General features: G+C 40.1%; 1 protein-coding gene across 1 annotated transcript in view; it reads right to left on the bottom strand.

Annotated features, from left to right (window-relative positions):
- dcc (DCC netrin 1 receptor) overlaps nt 1-24,596 on the bottom strand; it is a 397,984-nt gene that overhangs the window by 274,583 nt on the left and 98,805 nt on the right. The window contains exon 2 of the mRNA XM_049603936.1: nt 11,068-11,430. Coding sequence (XP_049459893.1) covers nt 11,068-11,430 — 363 coding nt within the window. The remainder of the gene's footprint in view (nt 1-11,067; nt 11,431-24,596) is intronic.

Raw genomic sequence — 24,596 nt, 5'->3', positions numbered from 1 at the left:
ACAAACAGCAAACACAAACTTTAACTCTGACACAAACACTAACTTTCTCTTTCTGTTCTGTAACATTAAAAAAAAGCCCCAGTTTGGCTCTTGAATTGTGGGATAAGCTGCCGCTGCTTGCAGGTTTGCGCTTCTTCGCGGTGGTGAGGACTTGAGCCGCTGTGACATCACAGAGATCAGAGGCGACGGGAACGCTGATGTGAATTTAGATCGTGTGTCTTATATAAGTTCTGTTGCTGTCTGTTCCTGTGTGGTTCACACTGCTGCCTGCAGCTGCACACACACACACAATCTTGTTTTTGTCACTTATAAGGACCCTGTAATGATAAAGGTTTTATTCCTGGATGCTTAATCTGACCCTTAACTATGATTGCCTCAGGTCTAGTTGTACAACCCTGAAACAAATGTATTAATGTTCATGCCAACTAATAACAAATAACTAGTTTACACTGTGGGTGCTGAGAGTCCTCATAATGTGGTGAAATGTTTTTTGTCCCCATGTGGGTACAGAAAACAGAAGACAGTCTCATCTCTGCATCACATCTTTCAAAGTGGCTAAATGACTTCTGATTTAATGCTGCTTTATCACTTTTATGTCATTGCTATTTTAAATTCCATCATACAAGTATAGCATAGCACTATATAAACTGTCCATCCTGTCAGAATTTACCCTCGAGGAACTGTGAGCCACCATCTTGGGTGAACACACAGCGCAGTCCCCAGAGGAAAATGTCGGCAAATTTGTGCGTATTATATGCATCATATCAACATTTCCAGGGTAGCGTAGTATATAAACTGACATTGTCATTGGTGGGTAGAGGGGATGGTGGATGGTGTGACACCTACGTGAGATGCCTGCCAAGCTGCAGACCCCTGCAGACCATTGTTTGAGACCAACAAACAACAAATTAAGTTTTGTTCTAGTGAGTATTTGCTGTGTTTCCCATGGCTTTGTTTTTTTTCCAGGTATAGTGCCACAAAAAGACACCGCTGCATTTGCTGCCAGGATTGTGCCTCTAATACCGAGTATTTTAAGCCAAAACATAATCGTTTCTAACAAAAACCAAGTGGTTTATGTGCCTAAACCTAACCACATGTTTACCATGACAGTGTTGAAATGGAAATAAAATAAAAATTTCAATGTATCCGTTATATAATAGCATACAAATGCAACATAACTGTGGCTTGTGGACAAGTGTAATGTCAACATTTCTTTCATTTTTTTTGTTTGTTTTGTGTTTTTTTTAGCCCAACTAGTCAGAAGAGATTGACATACATGTACCACTGACCTTTTTCATCAAAAGTGGTCAGTGGTTACTAGCTACAACAAGCATAACATGTTCCGTATTGATGAAAGAAATATGTTAATTTTAGAGTTATTTCTGAACAGTTACTTAAAACAAACTAAGATGTGATTAGTCCACTGTTTCTCTAGTCAAAAACAACCATCAAAGGGCAGAACAACAGACCTATTTAAATCACTGAAGAAATCTAAGAGGTAAATGTCCAACTTGTGGTATTGCTGCATCATGCTGTTCTCATAAACTGTATATTTTCCTAAAAAAAAGTTATGCACCCCAATTGGTGCATATCCCACCTAATTATGACCCAGTAATTAGTGCATAGCCCATTTACTTTAAAATGCCACAATTACATGACCAATGCGCTGACGAAAGTGAACAAGGGAGTGGTCTTGGGCAGTCTTGTAAGGAGGCAGGTTGGGGCAGTGGATGGGTCACAAAATCACGGATTTTATCTTGAGACTTTCCCCAGGAGATGCGTGTTCATGATTGTGTAAACTTTGAGTGAGCGCTGAGTAATTTTAAGGTTCATCCTCACCATGTTTCTCTTCCTAAGCCTAACCACAGTAATGTTACTTGCCTAAACCTAATCGCCGTAACTTTATGTTAATTACGTAACTTTATGTTAAGGATGTTACATCATTCATTAGGCACTAATTCGTATGGTATCATATGACTTGTGTGTGCATTTTCGTAGGCTTTCATAGGAATCATTCTATGAGGATACATTGATTGCTGAACTGTATTCTGCTCTGTGTCTTGCTGCATACAGTATTTTTCATGTGCTCAGAAGACTTTCAGTCAAAACATTTTCAGAGAGTGAAAGGTTTTCTCCTGCAGACATGGCTGTAACATTCTGTGAATTCTCTGCACATGTTATGACAGAGCCAGGTCTTACAGTGAGTTTGTTGTGATAGGTACAAAAATATGCAGCTTGATTAAAAAAAAAAAAAAAATTGTAGACTGTAATTATGAACAGTTAATTGTTTTACAGACAGCTGTACTGTACAAAGAAAGAAACAGAAAAAAACTGTGAGTACATAAAAAGGACCAATAACCTTTTTTAAGAAAAGGAAAGACAGGTTTTTTTACAGGTTTGAATTCATCATTATGTTACAGAGCAAAACGTCCTCATCTTACCAAATCCTACTTTTTTTTTTTTTTTTTTTTAGTATTATTGGAGTCATCTGCCATATTCCATCTACTTACCCTAAGCCTAGAAAATTCCAGAAACAAGCAAAACTGACCTGGACGCAGAATCATCTTTCCTGATTGGGTGATGTTTTTCTATGATCTAAAGGCTAAAGATGAGACTAAATAACAACTGATGAGTCACAAAATGTTGTTCATAATGTACATATAAACGGATCTGTAGGATTTTTTGTTATGTATTGAATCAGAATGACATCATGTGTCTTTTTTTTTTTACCTATCAGAGAACACGTTGCCTGAATTTACTTGAACAGACTGAACAGCCTTGTGAATCAAAAGTGGAGCAGAGAGTTTGAAGTGATCCTCAGTCAGAGAAAAAATTCTGATCACAGAGAATGAAAAACTAAACCAGCATGAGGGGAAGTTAGAGAGGAATAGAAATGGGTCAAACCATGAGGATGTGAGGAGGAAGGAATGAAGAGGAGGACTTAGGAAAGAAATAGCAGTAAGAACAAAGAGGTGAGAAGAAAAAAAAAAGGAAGAAACTTTGACCCTGATCTCAACATGCCTTCACTCCAACTTCCTGTCTCCAGATTCAAACCAGCTACCTCTATTTTCAACCAAAAACTTATTACTTTGATTTCTTTGATTTCCATGAGGACAGTGGCTGTTGTCTCCCTGCTGTTTTCATCCTCATTAGACAAACGGACCAAAACAACTCGGATGGATAATAACATGCAAATCACAGCAAACAGGCGGGGGCAGCAGAGGGATCTGGGGACGCTCCTACACTGAATCGTCGCCTTGGGAACGATTATTATCTGCTTTTGTGGTTCAAACCCCACTCCTCCTCACTGCTGTTAATTGGGATTTGTCCGGATCCTCAGAGAGTCAACGGCTAATTGGGGACGGACAGACTGAAGGCCGTTCTGTCTCTCCCTCCACTTCTGTGAACTTTAGCTAAGAATTTAAAGATAATAGTTTGTGTTTGGAGTGGTTGGGAAATAACACTGTGAGGTTGAGACACCGTAGCTTGAGATGAGCAGCTAAAATACAATATAACAGAAATTGTTGCTGTTAGGCAGAAACCTTGTATGTCAAAAACTGTCAGATATTAAAAAGAAAGTGTTTTGAAATAATTGAGCACTGCACAGTCAAAGTAAGTATTGTTGTGCCCTACATATGGTCAGATACTTGTATATGACATCATGTTACTGATATCTTATCAAAATCAAGCTCAAATGGAGCTACAAGGTTTTTGACCATCAAATGTGATTCGTGGTTTGTCCGCTTTTGGTTAGAACAGCTGCATCTCAGTTAATAAGTGCTTTGCAATAGGCAAAGGTGGGAGTAAGTCACACATGTATGAGTTAAAAGTAAGTTTAAAGTTACTGTGGTGAAAATCAAACAAGTCAAGTTCCTGCAACAAGTCACGTTGTTGCTCAGGTCAAGCAAGTCACAAGTCATATGAAATTCCAATGATCTGGTTAAACAAGCTTCCCAGCTAACATTTGACCAGCCAATAAGCTAATACATTAGCTGAAAAGACACAACCACGTACCTGTCTTTGTGGGTTTTGTAGTGATGTATGAAGTTAGATGTTGTGGTGGTCATGTCAATGATTCTTGAGCTACAGACCTTGCATACTGCTGTTCTCTTCTTACTACTACCATTGACAACATAATCCTTGAATCCAAATTATATTATTATTGGACTGGTCCCCTCTATGTCCTAGCAGGTTGCATACATTTCACTAGTAATCACCCAATCATGATTCAAAAACAAATGTAAATTCTCAATATCTAGAAAAATACAAATATTTAATAAAAAAAAATCAAGTCTGTTAAAGTCATCTGTCTCAAGTCTAGTTCAAGCCAAGCCATGAATACTGAGTGAAAGTCAAGTTAAGTCAATTTGCAACTTGAGCCAAGTCATGTGACTTGAGTCCCCCACCCCCAGCAATAGGTTATCATCAATGCGCTCAGTTTTTTCTGTCGTATGATACATTTGGCATAAATCTCTCTCTTTGTTTATCAGACTACAAATGAGACAAGTATTACCTAGCAAGCTAGGAGCTATTCACTGGTGGTAGGGTGGGTGGAGAGCAGGGGAAAGCAGGTGGATACTTCAATGACAAACTATAGGTAGCAGCTGAAGCATCTTGAATTCAACCAGTGCAGACCCCAGTTCTGGGGGTCACTGTGGGTGGATGGCAGGTATTAAGATTGGCCCTCATAGAGTGTTTCTTCAGTAAAGAAAATGCTGTACTTATTCAAACAACCAGTTCTTTATTTAGAAGTCAGACAAAATCGCCTTGTAACTGTTTGTCTTAAGCTCTGCTGTGTGCGACACTTCATTCAATGATGGGAGGGAGCTTCATTCAATGATGGGAGGGAGCTAGAAGAAATAATTACTCTTATACTTGTTAGTGCAACAGAGTAAGCAGCTAAATGGGTCTTTTTCACAGCAGGTATTGGGACTTGTAGGACATGCAGAAAGCCTTTCCAGTGTTACAGTGAGCCGGCATGCACAAAGGACAGACAGACACGTTGGCCATCAATATCACATCACTTTTAGCTAGCATGGACTGTGAAGGATTCTCAGGACACTTTCACCATAGAAGGATCATACAAGGTAGAATACCTATTTATAGGTTGGAAGATCAGACCTATATAATTTGAAAGATCATGATGTGCCGAAGGCTCCGTAACGCAAGGCTGCGGCTGGCCTCATTGGTTCCAAGTCCACAGAGGTCCATGCAAGAATAGTAGATGTCAAGGAATGGTACAAAGCAAGCCAATGTTCTGGCTCTCCTTAGCGTAAGTAATGATATAATTATCAGTCACTTACAGCCATTTTTAATTCAACTACCTCTGTAGCTCAGCAGATAGGCAATCTGTGGGTTGGTGGTTCAATCCTTATGTCCTCCTGTCTTCACGTTCAAATGTCCTTGAGCAAGACACTGAACCCCAAATTTCTCCCAGTGGTTATGCCAGCACCTTGGGTGGTAGTCTGCTGCCATTGTTGTGTGTGAATGACTTAATAAAAAGGAAAAATGCAAAGCGCTATACAAATGCAGGCCATTTACCAAATATTTGGGTATTACCTACCCTGTCAACTGTTATTATATCCTCCAGGGGGGGAAAGCAGGTCAGCCAGTATGCTGTTTCAGTTGAGGAAGAGCCACCAAATTTCAGCTTTACATGATATCATAACAATATGTGTACTGTTGAAAAAATTAGTAAGATCACCTGTATTAATATAATCAGCCAACAAGAATCTATGTGATTTGTACAGCACAAATAAGGTTACTTTGTGTTTAGTTTTAACACTGTTTTAATTGTTGTTTTTGGTTTTATGGTCCATGCATGAAACATATGTGTCAGTGTTGTATTATACATAAATGAAACAATGTTAACATTTCAATTTTTTTTTAATCAGTATACTCTGCTAGTCCCTCCCCCTTTCTCTCTCTCATCTTTGTATGTCTTTGTACTCATTGTTCAGCCTGTGTATTATTTCTATTTCTTTTTCCTTTTTTCTCTCATCCTAGTAGTAGTCTCTCTCTATTCCTCTTTATTCTCTGTGCTCATTCATCAGTAGTCGCTCGCTCACTCCGCTGTCCCTCTGCATTTCTTTATTTATACTCCCTCTGTTTTTTCTCTCCTCAGTCTTGCATGCTCTCTCTCTCTTTCTCTATCTATCTATCTGAGTGTTCAGTGTTTCTAATTAATTCCCAGTTTAGTCATATCTGAACACACACACACACACACACACGCATACGGTCAGACTGCTAATTGAATTTTTAAGCCTCCGCTACTCATTAGCATTTTGCCTTGTAATGTGTTGTGTGCCCCCTGTGTGTCTTGTGTGTGTGTGTGTGTGTGTGTGTGTGTGTGTGTGTGTGTGTGTGTGTGTGTGTTTGCCCACAGACGTGTGTTTATTGTTTAACACATTTAATTCAGCTCAGGATTGGATAGGAGTGCAAAATTAACACTGACCAACTAACCAATAGAGAGGTAGCTGATCCCAGTTATTGTTATCTTCGTAGCTATGTTGACTGTAAGGGAGCCTGAAAGGACAATTCCAGGACTGACTGAGGATTCCAGGACTGACTGAGGATTCCAATTCCGATGACTTGCAGATTTTATTGATTTGGTCATTTTTCCTTGATATTTGCGCTTCGACCGTAAGAAAATAAGCAGATTACGTAGTTAAATGGTTTGTTTTTGCGTCTTTTTTTAGTTGTGATTGTTGTTATTATTTCCTGCTTTGTTGTGCTCTAGCCTACAGATAAAGTTAATACCGTTCAGTGGCCAGTTATGAATGACATTGATCAAAGATTTGTGGCTGTTTTAGCTCTTGCAACTCCACCCCCCTTTTGTAGCAAAAATGCCTAAAATGACATACCCAAATTAAAATGACTGTAGCTTTCGAACTGCTCTGACTACATGCATGCATGAGGTCTTGCCAGAAAGAAAACTCCCTGAAGTTTCTTGTGAAAGTGTCAGAAACACCCTAGGTGATACAGAGACAGAGTAATGGGCCACTGAAGTCAGTCAAAAATTGAAGATTTTGGTCCGCCTACAATAAAAAATGTTTTTCAGGATGAATAACTGTCTGTGGCTTCATCTGTGGAGGTAAATGACAGTATGGGGCTGTAGAAACACTATCAATGAACATGTGTTTTAAATTTGAAGAAGAAAGCACAAAGTATGAACAGCTCCAAAAGATAAGTCGGTCACTCGGCTTCAAAACAGTACTGTCAGTGATCAAACAACACTCAGCCAGCTTCTAACATTGTACCGTATTGAAATCAGGCATGACTGTGATAGCCGATGTTGTTTTTGACACAGAAACACCATAAAACATCACCAGAATTAGGCCACATGAAAGGTGAAAGTTATGATCCCACTTTCTAGACGGTGTATCTAAGCCAAAAATAGTGGTAGGAGTGAATCGCGTGTAATCCTGTAACTTTTCCCCGTCAAAAAACGGCATGACATGACTTGTCACCACTCATCGCAATTTGGGACTATGTGTGTTTAGGCTGCTCTTGTGCGAAATACATAAGAAATAAAAGAAAAACGATGTTATTTTATCAAGAGTCTCCTGAATCCAGCAATACCAAATATCACATGGTTTGATGACGTAGTGCATCTGCGAGATACCATTTAACAGAGGAGGAGGGGAGCGAGGACATCGGCGTCCTGGCGGAGTTCGAGAGGTTGAAAATTACATTCATCCTCATACTTATTAGGGATGGGCAGCACAAGCAATAACACTATTCGAAAATCGTGGCAACTATTCGACAATTTTTCGAATAATCGCCCCCCCCCCCCGAGTGCACTATTGTAGTTTTGTTTTGTTTTTCTGTTTGTTTTTTATGCCTTTCCCACCCAGCATATCTGTCTGCTCTGACGTCAGTCAGCTTTCTATTCCCCATAGAGATAGGTAGGATAGGAAGTTTCTGTAATATTATGTTGCTGTTCTGCACTGTTATTTAGCGCAGGTGATGCTTATTCTTTATGGTTTGTCTTGTATGTCACAACCAAGCATCCTCATTTAAGAGCACCTCCATGCACAAATTTGTGGAAATACATTCAACTTTCACAGTTAGCTTTTGGGATTGTGCAAGAATATTTTCTCACTTGATATTTTTTTTCTAAAACATGATCCCAATATAAAGAAATAATGCAAACTATAATACTCTCACTATGATAAACTGTCAGACAACAGTATGAAGAATAGTGTACGGGAACTTTTTTTGTTTTGTTTCTGTCTCAGTCTTTGCTTTGACTTTGTCCCTCATGAGGACTCAGTCTTGACATGATCTTTAATCTGCTACAACTCTGACCTCTAACCCTTACAGGCTCGGCCTCTGTCTCACTTTAAGTGCTCCCGGCTACAGGTCTGGTTTAAAGTTCAGGTTATGGGAAGCCCCGGGATCTGAGAGGTTAAGCAGCAGGAAACGGTTAGATTATAGTGACAGTGGTAAACCCCAAAAGCACACACCTCACCTCACACACACATGCACGCACGCACACACACACGCACACACACACACACACACACACACACACACACTCTGCTGACACAGTGTGTACATCAGCTGGTCGTCTCCTTAGCTCACTCAGCTCTTTGTGTTTGAGTGTTTTGGTCTCTGGAGTGACTCTCATCCTCCCAGTCGGTTAGAGCGATTAAAAAGGCAGGAGACCAGCAGCTGCAGCTCACAAGGAGGTGAGTGTGTGTGTGTGTGTGTGTGTGTGTGTGTGTTCGTGCGTGTGTGTGTGTGTGTGGTATCCAGAACCTCATTATCAGAGTCTCAGAAGTAATCAGCATGTTGGTTAGGCCTATAATTTGTCTTTCCATCAGCCAACTTAACGAAAGTGAGTGAGTCTAAAAGACAAACTGTCTGACCTCACATTTAAAAGTCCATTCCTGCAGCTTTTCTGTCTGAATAAAGCTGGCATTAGTCAGAGGCCTGGTCTGGAATTTTATTAATTTTAAAGAGAGAGGAAAAAATGCTTAACATTTAATAAACATATCCAAAACAAAATTAATATCATTTTGTGTTAGCAATGTTCTTGATACGTCTGTTGATAGGTGACAGTAGAGCAAGTCACCTAAACCAAATTATCGGGCATCAAATGATGTGAGCAAAACCTAAATTTGTCGCAATCTGTAGATAATTGATGGTGTAAATGATCTGATGTTTGATAAGTCTCAGATTTTTCTTCAACGCCATATCTATTTTTCCACCTACCAATGAAATATGAATTTGAAATCCCTCAAACTTGCTATACTCTCATACAGTATACTATCCCACACCGTAGGTAGTGCTCACTGTTGGTGATGGTGATGCACTTAAGCCTCTGTGCCTCTCTGTCTATTAATGTCTTCCATAATGGTATTGATCTTAAGCCACACTCCACTTAGTAAATTACATTACAGGTGAATTACTTTGGTTCTATTAAATAAATATGAACAGTAAAATAAATGGAGGAAGCTGAGCAATATCAAGTGTGTGTGTGTGATCTGCCAGAGTAAAAGCCAAGGACAGGTCAAGGTGTCATGAAAACATTAGAATGAGAAAATCTCCTCTCGTTCCCTTCCCTTCTCTCATTTTATGTCTTCCTTTCTTCTACTCTTATTGGTTAATATCCAGCATGTGGCCCTTGATTTAAGTTCATTTTGTCTAACAAATCATATTTTATCATCACAGTGCCAAGTGGAAGAAACCCAGGTTTGTTTAAATCCAGAAAAGAAGAGGGCCTAACTTTGAGCCCTGCAGGACACCAAAGTTATGTGAGCAGGTGGAGTTTATCACTATTTTAAAAGCAAGTTTGGAAAAAAAGGAGATTCTGAATCAATCAAAGGCTAAGCCTTAGATACTGGCTATTGTGGCTTCAACAGTTTGTGTATTCGTACTTATCCCTCATTGTACGGTGCACACAGCCACACTCATAATACACAGGAATGTATGTAATATGGAACTGAAGTTCAAAAGTGTGAGTTTTGCCTGGAAAATTTTAGCTTGACAGATGACGACAGAAGACTAGGACAGTGTGTCGGCATTGCTCGCTGTTGTAGAGTCTGTGGATGGAAACAGATCCAACATGCTAATGCACATTCAATACAGTCATCACCTAGATGTGCCAATCACCAGGATGGTAAATGACTTGGTGTTTCGAATGTTTAAATACACCAAGGTGGAACTTTGTGTAATTAATCTATGTATTTTGGTATTTTCAACTTCATACCATAAAAGATGCTTTTCAGATTTTTAGTCTTTTGTGACTTGTTGCCTTTTGGGAAAGTATTTGTTCAGTTGTTCAATGTAATACATTAGTGTTTAAAATGTTCCTTATTTTTATGATGAAAATTGTTTACCAACATTGTCAGTGGGCAAAGAAACCAAACCTAGCTTTTGTGTACTGTTACACCCATACCGGCTACATTGTGCAGACTGTTCAATAAAATCAAGTATTCGCAGTAAAGTTGTGCTGACATCTGGTAAAACTATGAATCATTAGCTATTCTATACAGAGATCCCACTATAGAGCTGCCACAAAGTCCCATTTTTATGCCACCTTTGCATTTTTACACAGAACCAAATGATGACAGCATCATGGAATCGCAAAATCAAAAGAGGTGTGACGGGCATGACTATAAAAGCATAAAACATACATATCGGCAGCACGTTAGAATCAATAACAATGGCATTAATATGCCAATAACAATAATTTACACTCTTTGTTATATGGCGGCTGATCCCACCCTCTGCTCGAAGGGTAAAAAGCTCCTGAATCTTATTGTTTTCCCAATTTGCACATATTAAAATCTTCCACAGTGGGTCACACACATAACACATAGTCAAAACGTCATACCCATCCTGCCCATGGTCCTGTCGTGCCCCCTGTCCTGATTATACAGACACCAATTCCGCACTGTCACTACCTTCTGTGGTGGGTTAAAGGGGAGACAACTTTGTCCCCCCATTTCGCAATCATGCCCACCTTGAACAGGCACTGTAAAAGGGGATGATGAGTAGTAGCCTGTATGTGCTGTTAGCAAAACAGAATTTGTGTATTAGAATAGAGCCATCACTTACCCGCCACAGTGACCCTGGCAGTCCGGCTAACGATACTCCCCAGTCCGTCCAGTGTAGCGAGGCACTGGTATTCACCCTCATCAGGTCGATGGTGCCGCGAGTGCACAACATTCTGCACCAGCAACGAGCCATTAGCCAGCTGCTGCCGCCGCTCGTCCACCACCGTGCTCAGCAGCACATCGTCCTTACGCCATATGATGGTGGGAGGTCCCACCACTGCATCAGACTGCGCCTGGCAGTCGAGCTGCAATACGCCACCTCGGACCGTAACCGTGTCCTGAGGCTCCACAGTGAAAGTGAAGTCCACAAAACCTCCGAGACTAGGTGATGAGGAGGAGGAGGAAGTTGAGGAGGCATCTGAGGCTGTAGGAAGAGAGAAGATGAGGAGTTAGATGAAGGTGAAAAAACATAAAATCACCAATAGGACAGTTATTAATGCAAACTCAATCTCCAGAATACATGTTGGCATTGTACGTTTCTGCGAACCAAGGATACATTATATCTGTGCATTTTTGCATAGCGGATACACTGATGCTAAAATGCCGTGATTCATGCTTGTTTATGGTTGCGAAGAGATTATGTTTTGGCTCAAAACACCCACTTTTATTGGCAGAATCCCTGCAGGAAACGCAGCAGTGTCTCGGTTCAAACAACAGTTTTTCATGGCACTATTCCTGGTGGAAACACAGTGACGAGTTTCTAAAGAATACCCACATCTGGGGGCTGAAAAGCAACTGGAAATGCTGCCATGACCTGCTAAAAATAACCAGTATTGTTGTTTGCTGGTCTCGAAAAGTGGTCTGCAGCTTGGCAGGTGTCTCATCTAGGTAACACATCCACCATCCTCTCCACCTTCCAGTGATTTTCCAATTCAGCTCACATTCTATGTAACTTTAGAAACATTGGTGTGATACTTAAATGCACAAATGTAACATATCCATGGTTTACAGAAATGTACAATGCCAATATATTCTTCTGGTGACTAGGCCGCTCCATCACATAAACTGACAACAGAGCTGCAAGCAAATACAGGTGAGGCTCATAAAAGAGATAGGATAAAACAGGGTGTCCAGTGGGGGATGTGACATATTCAATAAAAGATACAATAAATCAAAACAAAATAAAAAATGAGCAACTCTGGAGGTTAAGCAGCATCTCATAATACCAGATCAAAATTGTTCATCACAACTGGGTAAAGCAGGCATCTGCTGCGGGGCCCAAGCCTGCGGGGGGCTCAGGGTCCACATGATACGTCTGTTTCTTTGTTAGCTGATGTAAGTTGCGTGAGAGCAGACATCACATCCTGCTGTAGGCTTCATGTGAAAATAACAGCTGCTATAATAATGTTCTCATAATAACAACAGATGAAAGGACAATGTGTAATGTGAAAGGCAAAACATGAAAAGCCTTAAAGGGGACCTATTATGTTCATTTTCAGGTTCATACTTGTATTTACAGCTTCTACTAGAACACGTTTACACACTTTAATGGTGGAAAACAATTTATTTTCTTCACAGTAGAAGAAACTTTGACCATAAAACAAAAAATAAGGAAAAGCATAATAGGTCACTTTTAGAATCACAGTGTGCTCTACCTGTTCAGCATCAAAGAAAAGACGTAGCCAGCAACTAGCCAATATACTGGAGTATGCCACCAAGTTACAGCAGCTTTAGGCAACAAATACACTGGCCAAACATGCTGCTCTGCATCATCACCCTTGAATAAGTATCAGTGGGTAAAAATAATCCTTAAGTATCATTACAAACTGTTTTATGTGCTCATCTCAACATGAATGAGATAATTTCACAACACTGAGAAAATCAAACAGTTTTTCAGGGGGTCAACATAACCATCACCGCCTGGCTCCAGCTGTTGAACCACAAGTGGAATCAAACCCATAATGCTTTTCACTGCACACTTTCAGCGTCAAAGCTTTTTTGTAGTAGGCGAAGAAGGACTTGTGTTTATTTTCTCATGCTTTTATCTATTTATTCATTTATTCCTGTTTTGGCAGATGTTTTCATTCATATTTGTAATTAGTTTTGTCAGATGTGTCTCTTCACAGCAGTAAACATGAGTGAGTTTAACCTCCGACCCACAGCGCTTTGCTCTGCGGGATAACTCATCATCTCCACCAATGCCACATCAACCTGTTGTATTCTTTGTTTTTATGTTTTTATATTTGGTTTAATCTCGTGAAAGGCTCCGACGGTGGCAGCTTCTCCTCTCGCCTTTGATGCCGACGCTGCTAAAAAGCCTTTCATCCTGATCAGAGAGGGAGTTTGTTCGGTCAAAGCCGCCGTTCAGCGTCTGTGTGTTTCCTGGAAAGTCTGAACAGAGGCTGAGAACGTTCTGAAATCATGTCATTACGTGACAAAGTTGGCTTTGAAGCTCAGCAGATGTTCTTTTTTTCTTTTTGATTTTACTGAAGCTCCTTTTAAACCCTCACAGCTTCGGTTTCTCCTGCAGGAAAACTCTGATCAGACAAACATAAGGTATGAAAAACTAAATACTCTCTAGATTTCTTCCCGACTGGGATAAAGAAACCAATGGAGAACAAAAGTCATTTATCAAAGATAAACTGGGTTTTTGCTGTCAGCATAGATATGTTTCTTTTCCTACTCAAATAATAGGACAAAACACATTGACTGAATAAGGAACCATTGGATCCACACAGCCCTGTAGGTCAGAGATTAGATATCCTGAGGTTAACACTCAAAGTCCTCTCAACAACTCCCTCTGCTCTAAAATTCTCTACTTATTTATAATTATTTGGATTTTTCAAATTTTGGCTATTTATGTAAGTGCTCGGTAATACATTTTGCAAGTTTCCTCTGGAATTCAGCAAGTGCTTCTAATCTCTACACAACTTATTAAACCAAAATTAAACAAAGTCATTTGTAACTTTGTATCTATAATTTGTGCCAGATTAAAAAAAAAAAAATCCAGGAAACTCCCTAAAAAATTATCAAGAAATTACAGACTAATAACTCAAAAAAAAGAAGATACAATAAAATAGTTATAAATCAGGGAAGAAATTGCTTGACTTTAAAAACAGTTAATCATATTAACACTGGTGAAAGTAATTACTTAAAAAAATCTGTCTCAATACGCCACCTTAAGGTTTACATGAGCAAAACCTGTTCATCTTAAAGTGCTTGTGCAGACAAGAAGGATAGTCGAGGGGCAAATCGATTTTATAGACTGAGCTGAAGTGAGAGGAATCTCCTCTCCTCAAAAAAAAAAAAAAAAATCAGGCACTCAGGTCTCATTGTAGTAGCTTTGTGTCTATGTATAGTCATTCTGAGTTTCGTTGCTTTGCTGAAGCCTTTGCTTTTGCTCAAGAGGTAGAAAACCTACAACTACCATTATGCACTGCACCGAACCAGACCAATAAACACTCCTGCTGGTGGGTGACATAATGTAAGCTTGGCCGCTTTGAAACAGGAAAACATATGGCAGCCAGTAAATGATCTCGAAATACAGTTGTACAGTAAGCTAAAATATGTTTCTGAAAATACTGAAGGCAAAAACTAGGCAACGCAGTAACAAAATCTTGGTTTGTATTTGATTAGCACTGCTGAGCTGATCTCAGTTTGTTTTTTTGCGCCAGCTCTCTTTTAATCCACTATAATTCATACTGTTTGTGTCCGTAGTGGCAGGCATATGAAAATCCGTAATACAATCTGTCCACTGGATGATGCGTTTTGCGATTTGAGTTGAGAGATGATAACCTGGAGGGGAGTTTACCACAGTTCATTTACACATACTACCCACACAGTTATGATACAAAGCTGGTTGAAAATCAGCACAGTATCCATTTACAGCACCCAATATCCACTTAGAGTATCTCTTAATCACATTATAATGCAAAATTACAAAATGAATATAATGTGTTACAATTGTGAAAGTTATAATACATTATGATCTTTGTAAAAAAAATGTCAGTCAGTGACCAGCAATTATGAAGTATTGATACTTGACTTTTAAGTCATCATAAAATGCTTTATAAAGGTGTTATAATTGTTGCATTATGAATATGTATGCATTGGTATAACAAATTATAATGCAATAAAAGGATGTCTGTAATGCAGTATGGACATAGGCATCCTAGAAAGCATCCATTTTCTTTGAACGTAAGAGATGGATATTGAGATAATACATGTATTACAGTAATGTTAGAAGGCAGAACATGTCTCTGCATGTTTAACCTTGTGCTGCTGCTGCAGCCTTTATGTTAATTTGAATGCATTTAGTTCAGACTCGTGTCATTTTGAAGTGTTACAGGTCTGACCTGTAACACTGTAAGAGTACTGTCATGACTTTTACATAAAAGTGTGCCTTGTTTGCCCCACATGAACCTCCCACTTCTTGGTTGCTTTTATAAATTTACTGAAGGTCACGTCCTAGCAGAAACTGAGCACATATTACATGTAATACACTGTTTAAAAATACAGCAATGGAAATAAAAAGAAGAGGAAGAATTACAGACTGATATAACAAAGCGTTAGCATTTATCTCCCAACCCGAGGGAATCCTTCCATTTATTTCTGGGTTTTTTTGTTTTTTTTTTTATTTGACCTTATTTCTTTATTTTTTGGCCAATAGACTACATGCTAATAGAACTTATCTAAAACAAAGTTCCCAGAGAAACTACAGGGCAGGACATGACCTGAGTGTCCTCAGCTGTAGCTAAAGCAGTTAAGCAAAGTGAGAACAGGAGTCAGAATCTGTGAAATCTTAACAATACCGTAAATTGGGGACACCTTCCCATCCTCCCTTAGATTTCTTTCATTATTTACAGCTTTCTTTTGTTCCTTCATTCCTTATGTTCCACCTTTCCTTCCCTACCCTCCATTCCATTTCTTTCTGTCCATCCTTCTCCCCCTTCCTTCTCTTCTTCCTCTCTGTTCTTCTTTTCTTCCTTCTCTCTTTCTTTCCCTTCACGGTTTCCTTCTTATTGATTCCCCTTCAGCAGTCCTCTCCTTCTATCTCTCTATCAGTAAATCACCATCTTGACAGCTCTATCTGTACTCACTCCCATCAGTTTCACTCTCTCTCACACACACACACACACACACACACACACGCAGTCAGTCAGTCAGTTCATCAGTGTGTCCTTGTCCTTGTTGTCCTGCAGTTTGATGCTATCACTCTCTGTCTGCTCTCCCTCTGTCTCTTCTCTCTCTTAACTGCCACCTTCCTTATTGTTTCTTCGTATTTCCTCTTTAATGTGGACCTTGTCCAAACTTTTATATTTATAAATGCAAAGGTTTTATTTTACTGGTCCATTATTTTATTAATAACGTCCTGATAATGTCTAGGTGAATTCCCTGAAGAGGACAATGTATTTTTGTACCGATTGTGGGTGAAAACACATAGCTCAATTAGTAAACTTCTAAATAATTAATTTAACCCAGAAGGTCTTTTAGTCAAAGCACAGCAGTGTTATCTGAAATGTGACATATGTCTGCAGATGAGCATGCAATTCAACATATGAAGGACACTTCCAATAATACATGAATCATAAAGCAATATGTACTTGGGTCTAAATTTAGCTTTTAAGGTAAATCCTATTTTTCCTGTTATTTATGTTGTATTTAAAATGCATTACTACATTATTCTTCACAGGAAACTTCCTAAGAAATAAATAGGAAATTAAAGATCCATGAAATAAAGCTGTCTACTACTACTACTGTCTCTCTGACACAACAAGCAGCTTTATCGTCAGCGCTGCTGCTTGGCTCAGGCTTTCCGAAATTCAGCTTTTGATCAGAAAAACCTGTTTGATAAAGGCCTATTTCAATCTCCCCAGTTGTAATGTCCAGTAAAAATATTTCCCTCTGAAAATATGTAGGCCTAACACCGTGTCCAAGCAAGTGCCTCTGCCCTCTGTCCTCACTGAGTCCATTAAATATACACTTCTGTGACGTCATGTAAAGCAACCACTCTCGAGATCATACAAGTGGTAACCAATTTAAAATGGGTGAGTGGGCCTACGCTGTAATAAGCGATGATCATTACCAGAAATTCAGCTCTGGTTTGTGGATTGTGTTTGGGTCATTGATTAATGCACATGTTTACGGGTCAGGCGGATGGATTGGTTCTGATAACGGGCCAGGTAGGTGCATGTTTTAAAAACCCTGACCCACACATCCCTACCTTCCACCAAACTACACCTGCCAACCATATCACCACACAGAGGGAAGTGTGCATCTACTCATGGAGGAGAGGCTCAAGCTTGTGACAGCATGAACTAATAGCGTTGTCCTCTGCTGGGTTGTAATGTAAGCTAGATCAGCGGAGCCAGGTGAGCTAGCACTGGATGCATGTTTTCATCTATGGGGTGATCAGGTTGGCAGGTGTAGCTAGGTAGACAAAAAATAGTTAAAAAATAGTGCCGAGCTGTACCAATCACATCAGTGTATCTGATATAGGCGGGCCAGAGGCGAGCTAAACAGATGACGACAGCGTTGCGACAACGAAGTCCAGAATCAGTCAGTAAACACTGCAAGATGGCTACGGATGAACACCAGTTGTTTGAAACGGCCTTGGCCGCTACAATGAACAAGTTAGACTTGGCTTTTTCTCTAAAAGAGGAACAGAAGACGGCGCTCGAATCTTTCCTTTGCAAGAAGGACGTTTTTTCTGTTTTGCCGACCGGATACAGGAAGAGTATAATCTACCAGTTAGCTCTGCTGGTAGCGCTCTGGATACGTCACCCCGTGAATTGTTCTGATTGGTCGTAGTGTTATCCAATTGCATGCAGTGATATTTTCAAATGCATGCTTGGTGCCGCCCCTCGAGTTGGGCCATTTGCATTACTCATAGTCAGACCCTAAATCTTTCTAGATTTGGGTCTGGATTTCTAGGCTAACTGTGGTTAGCATTAGAAAAGAAACATGGTGAGGATGTACCTTAAAATGACTCAAAAGTTTACCAAAAGCTTAAACGATTCTGAACATGCATCTCCGTGGGAGAGTCCAACCTGCCTCCTTACAAGACTGCTCGGGACTGCTTTTTACTCCAGTAATCCAGTACTCAGTGCATTGGTCAAGTGATGACAGCCTTGCCAACAATACATGTACTGTGAGTCAGTGGAAATTTAGCAGGATCCTACAAGACCTGATTAGACCAAACTGCGACCTGGTGTGAGGGCTTGGTTATCAGGAACAGAGTGGACTGTTCAGCAGATACTCTGCCAGTCAGAAATTTGCTGCAACCTCCAGTAAGTCAACCCCACACAGGCTGAGAAACTCCAGGAGTGATTTTTATAATAGAGGTAGAGCGGTAGAAGGATATAGAGCCATCCACGAGTTTAAGTGATAAGATGAGAGTCGGTGACAGCGAGATGGACAACAGCCAAGACCATCTGAGCACGCACACACACACACACACACACACACTGACTGTGGTTGACACAATGGGCAAGTGTCTGAAAAGCAGACTGCATTAAGACTCTGGACAGCATCCAAATACTGCATGTGTGTTTAAACTCTGCCGGCTGCTGCCTGCCAGCAGAGGATCATCTTGACTGAATAGAAGAAACAGGAAGGAACAGAAACTATGAGGGAATGAAAGAGGGAAGAGAGGAGTGACATATCAACCAAAAAACTAAAAGCCCCTATCTGTCACAGAGTAGCTCGGTTCTCATTCCCAGGGCATCAAATACAGCAGCTTGGTCAGCGGCTGTTTCAGATGCACAAGCCATCCTTTGGAGTCTGTAGAAGGCGCACTTGGGTTTTGACTAACTCCAATGCAAACCCATCCATGGCAATGACATAGTATAAAGGTGAGAAAAAAAAGTCAGAGTCAGGAGGGAGAGAAGGAAATGGTCATAGACGGCACCTTATTGGCACTACATTGAGAATAGCTGGTTAACCTATAGGGAGCCTGATCAGTTTCTAATGTGAGGCTGACTTTGCTCACTAACCCTCTTCACTTTAATGAGCAGGTGAGAGGCAAGACAGGGGGACATGGCTTGGGTCTTGAGGAGTTGTTGCATTTATTCACTCATACATAACCTAAACTGTGCACACAATGCAGTGCTTTGTTTAACTTTATAGTTGCTCTGGTTGCTGCAGCCTTACTGTCACATCACCATCACACTCCCTCTCACTCTAAGCCACACACTTGCTTCGCATACAATCTTGCACAAATCTGTGCTATAATTTAGTCCAGAAAATACTGTTTTTACAGGAACTGGTTTTGGTAACCAACCCTTTCAGTGGTGTGATCTAGCTGTAAGGCTATTAAATCAAAAGCTAGAACAAAAAAAAACACACTTTTCAGCAAAATTTAGTCTAGTTTTAAGTAACAACTTTCACCTGTAAATCACCAAAACTATACTGTGCTGTTATCAACTGCTCCAACAAACAACTGTGAAAAGCAAAAATAATGATAATGATGGCCCTCCGCAGCACTTTCACATCCAGACTGTGGGAGGATGGTAGGACAAAAGAGGTTTGTTAAGAGCCTGTAACAATTTCCAACCAATTTTGGGCGAGGGCTTTGAGCCTAAATACTCTCAACATTAACACAAAATCACGAGATAACAAGGTGAAAAAAGCTGTCTTGTCGATATGATGACGTACACAGTGAGACTATAAATCTGTCAGTTGTCTGTACCTGTAATGTCAAGGCACCTGTGCATCAATATCCTTAGATTCGTTAGGCCACAGGTTATGTTAAAAGTCCATGTGCAGAACTGCTTCATGGCAACGTTTCAGTTTGGTAAGATTTTAGCATCAATATGGTGAGGAACCTTGAATTGTTAGTAGGGCTGGGTATCGATTCAGATTTTCCAGATCAATTCGATTCAATTTTCAAGGACTCAGTTCGGTTCGATTCACGATCCGATCCGATTCCATTTAATTCAGTTTAATATCGATTCAGTCAAGTATATTTCAATTATGATACAAAATTTGCTTGGATATGAAGATATTTTCTGAGAACTAACTAAGTATATTTAACAAGGAACCCTCTGACCTGGTGCATTACTATTAAAAATACTGTTTACATTAAGAATTGACCCCAAAGCAGTACATTAGTCATCATGTACTTTTATTTAACATTGCCTGACACATACAAAATAAATATTTTAAATTAAATCTAATCACAAGGCAGACAATTTAAATAATGTGGCTACAAAAAATGTAAACAAAGGACATCCACAAGTTTGCTGCCTGTAACCGTCTTATAAAGCTTTTTCCACAATACACTACAGTGGTTGTGATGCACACGTTGACTGTATCAGAAGAGAAACAATGTAGGCGAACCCTGCAGCAAAGCGAACCCTCTTCCTCAGAGAGGATCTTTGCCCCCCAGTTTGTTCCTGGCAGCAGAGCAGAGTGAACCGTCTTTCTTCTCAGAGGATCTTTGTCCCATGAGAGCAGGCAGTATAAACATCTTTCGCTGGCGATTTGACAGTCACTAGAAGCACATTATGACCCTCTGTAAAAGTTTCTGTGTGGTACCTGTGTTGTACATGAGCTAACGTTAGCGGCTAAGGAAGGAATGAGAGGCTGTCGGTATGTGTGTGCGTGTGTGTGTGTGTGTGTGTGAGTGAGTGTCTGAGGAGCGTCAGTACGTTAGCTTGTTAGCCTTAATGTTAGCCTTGCTGTTTGTCATGTTAATGTTATCGTCGGCAGCCCTGAACAGCTTGTGAAGCTTTAGCATAGTTAGTTAACACATTTGTTATCAGCCCATGTGTTTACTGCTACAGAAAATTAATAAATCTTATTTACACAACGTCGCCTCTCTGCCATCTTTTATCACACTTGCTAACACTAAGTTAACTTTACCAGCAGATCTGCATGAGGCACAAACTGAGGCAACAGTTAACGTTAGCAATGTGTTGATGCTTAGTGGTATTTCTTAATCTTTTCTGTGAAACTGACGTGCATTTAATAAACATGCGTACATTATTAGCGTTATATTTTTAGGGGAAAATGCGAGTGAGAAAAATGCACCGTAGACCCATGCCTTCAGTAGACGTGCTCCCACCATTGTTTGCTGCTCTGTCTTCATTCAGTGTCCGGCTGTCTCGCGAGATCTCTCGCCATGACCACAGCTGCTAAATGCTGATCTCGCGAGATTATCTGGGTTGATAGTACTGCTGCTGCAGTCTGCTACCAGCTGTACAACACGTCCACAGAGGAAAATAAACAGTTATAGTAAAAGATCATTTTTTTATTTAATGAATCGATATTGTGCCATTTAAAGGAAAATCGATTCGAATCGATTAAATCGATTTTTTCAACTCAGCTCTAATTGTTAGATCTGTCATTCAGTGCAGCAACCAAAAACACACACTAGGCTTGTGCCCGTTTGAAAATTTTCCAACCAGTTTGATTTAAAGCCAAATATCTAACCAAACCGATATATCGAATTATATACCGAATTTTACCACTGGGGGTCGCATTTGAGCTATTTTTGCCAATAAAAGCCCATTATAGGTGTAATGTACTTCCAATCCACTACGTGGTGATAATGCTGTATATACCGCCAATACACACAAGGTTACACAAGAAGAAGAAGCAGAAGGACACTACCAGAGATATTGGATAAAGGAGATACCCCCCCCCCCCCCACCGTGTTGCACAGAGGCTCTGTGGATGTCTGTGTATGCGGATTGAGAAGCAGGTGGAATGAAAATACATTCTTCCTATTATTGCAGCCTATTGCTGCACAAGCATTTTTTTATTTATTACTAGCGGTAAATAACTGTTTGTAAGCTAACTGTGATTTTACTGCCTGTAGATCAAGATCACAAGATCTCGCAAGAACTTGTTTTCTGAGTCAGACAGGCTGACGTCACTGAATAAGGAAGTGAGCTGAGTGGGGTATCTCGCTTTATCCAATTTCTCTGACGCTATTTCTCTCGCAGCAGCAGCAGACGGCTGAGCGGAGTTGCGGAGTCCACAGTCCGCGGAGCCTCTGAGACAAACTAAACAAAACACTTGTAGGCTCCTCCACTTCATTTAAAAACATACATAAACCTTATTAAGTTGTCATAATGCAAGATAAGTTGAATATGGTCCCTTGACACACCGCTGATGTGAAAAGCCCCCCCCCATTCGTTTTATCCGGTTGATGAATTAAACTGGGTGGAGCTCTTAAACCGGACCGAACTGGTTAAACCGGAAATCGGCACAAGCCTAACACACACTCCTGTCTAATTATTTCAGCCTTAACTATACCTGTAATACCAGGTATACCAGAAAATGTACCATACTGTTTTATACAAATTTATAATAACATATACTGTGATGTAAGATTTTATTATAACCCATTCTTATTTACTACACACTTAAGCTCCTCATGCTAGATTTCACTATGGGTTTGTTGAATAGATTTCTTTTGCGGTTCAAAATTCTAAGATCTAGAGCTTTACCAAATGAACAACAACACTATCTACATTCTCAGAGGCGACCACACAGTTGAATCAGTGTCTCCTTCACAGAATACACCTGTAGAAGTGTCCCTGCTCTTCTGTCCACTCCCCTCTGAGTTCAGCATGAAAACCAAAACCACATCCCTGCTGTCAGCCAGCAGCAGGCCAATTATACAACACACACACACACACACACACACACACACACACACACAGTTTGTAAAGGTCCCATCTGCAGTGAGCTCTGACACCAGCTGGACATCAACAGTGTGTGTGTGTGTGTGTGTGTGTGTGTGTGTGTGCATGTTTAGCATTAAGCCTTCATTAACAAGTCTCACCTGTCGTCCACCCTCTGAGTCTCTCTGAACTATAACTCCAATAATCCCTTTGACTATCTCACAGCTGAGCTCAGACACACGTACACACACAAACCAATCAGTAGTGGCTGATGTATCCATCCATCCATCATGGACACAGACGCTGTGGTAGTAATTGCTCACAACAGTTAACAGGGCTCCAGACTTACTTTTTCACCAGCTGCACAGCTGCTCCCTACTGAAAATTTTAGCACCAGCACAGAATTTAGGAGCCACCACTTAAATCTACATGCAACACAACAAATTCTAATTTTCCTTGCATCTCAACTGCATTACTGATCAATGCTTTGGTATAGGGATGCACGATAACTTTTCTTTTAAACCGATACCGATAACCGATAACTTTCAGCTCCTAAAGGCCAATACCGATAACTGATAACCGATAACACACACACACATATACATCATATATATATACCTAAGATCATGACATCAATACTATGAACAAAACCAAAACAGTTTTGACTCTTTAAATGAAGAGATATTTATTTTTTCCAATGACAAACTATTGGCAAGCATCTCAAACATTTTCAAAAAGATATCAAACAAAAAAAACTATTTGATATCTCAAATGTACATCAATTCAAATAAGGTGCATTACTTACTGATATAAAAATAAAGGCCCCTTGAACTGATGGAAATACATGCATCGGGATTACAAACTGAAAAAGTTCATTCCAGAAGTTCAAAAAAATAAATATATATAGAAAATGATTGCACTGAACAAGTTAGACTTGTCTATGTAAACAAACTGAAAAAGTGCATTCCATAGTAACAAAAAAATAAGTTTAAAGAATTTTGGCTTATGGTTCCATTCAAATGAATACCTTTTCACTAAGGTAAATGGGGTTCAGTTGTTCTTTTATCTCATATTAGAAGACACAGAGACAGAGAGAGAGAGAGAGAGAGAGAGACAGAGACAGAGACAGAGACACAGAGTCTGTGTGTGTTTGAGAATTGGGACCCACGGTACGATACCAGTGACAGTATCACAGCTCTGAGTAGTATCACTATACCACAGCGAAAATGAGGCAGATGTGCCTTTTGTCATTTATAACAAGATAAATCACTGTTCTATAATACATCAAGGATATTTCAATGGAATAAATTACTTTTTGACTCATTCATACTTCAAAAACAGCATCAATGAGTGATTAACATAGGGGGGATCAAAATAAAATAAATAAATGAAATAAAAATCAACCAGCCACCCTCCTCCCCTGACAAGTAAAGAACAGTCCCTTCATAAGTAACGAACAGTCCCTAAAGTTTCTCCTCTGATACGCCACATGCCACCATGGCTCAGCTGTTCAGGTACTTTTGGGCAGTCATACCAACAAGTTATTCACCTGGAGCCGGACTTCTTCGCCGGTAAGCCGTTATAATGCACCGGAATATGTATTCCTGTCCGTGTCTGTGACCCCCGTTCAACCCACAACCGGCGGGATTCGCCGTTACTGTTTATCGCCACACTGCCGACATTTTACTCTGTCCGTCACCGCACACTGTTTGATTGCGTTATCAAAACATGGCGCTATTATTCGGCCTTGATTTTCATTTATTCCACCGAATACCGAATGTGTGTTTTTTTGCAATATTCGGCCGAATATATTCGGTGCATCCCTAAATAGGAGCCTTCCACCACTCCCCACTCCCCTCACCACTGCTCTCCTCACTACACTGGCTGCTGCGCTGTGCAAGTGCACAGATGTCTCAGAGTGGTGGTGCATTTGCAAAAATGTTTTGAAGGAGCAGCA

Source organism: Epinephelus fuscoguttatus, linkage group LG18 (genome assembly GCF_011397635.1).
Source record: "Epinephelus fuscoguttatus linkage group LG18, E.fuscoguttatus.final_Chr_v1".
Taxonomy (NCBI): Eukaryota; Metazoa; Chordata; class Actinopteri; order Perciformes; family Serranidae; genus Epinephelus; species Epinephelus fuscoguttatus.
The sequence above is the reverse complement of the archived record's forward strand: the minus strand, read 5'-3'. Positions and strand labels throughout refer to the sequence as shown.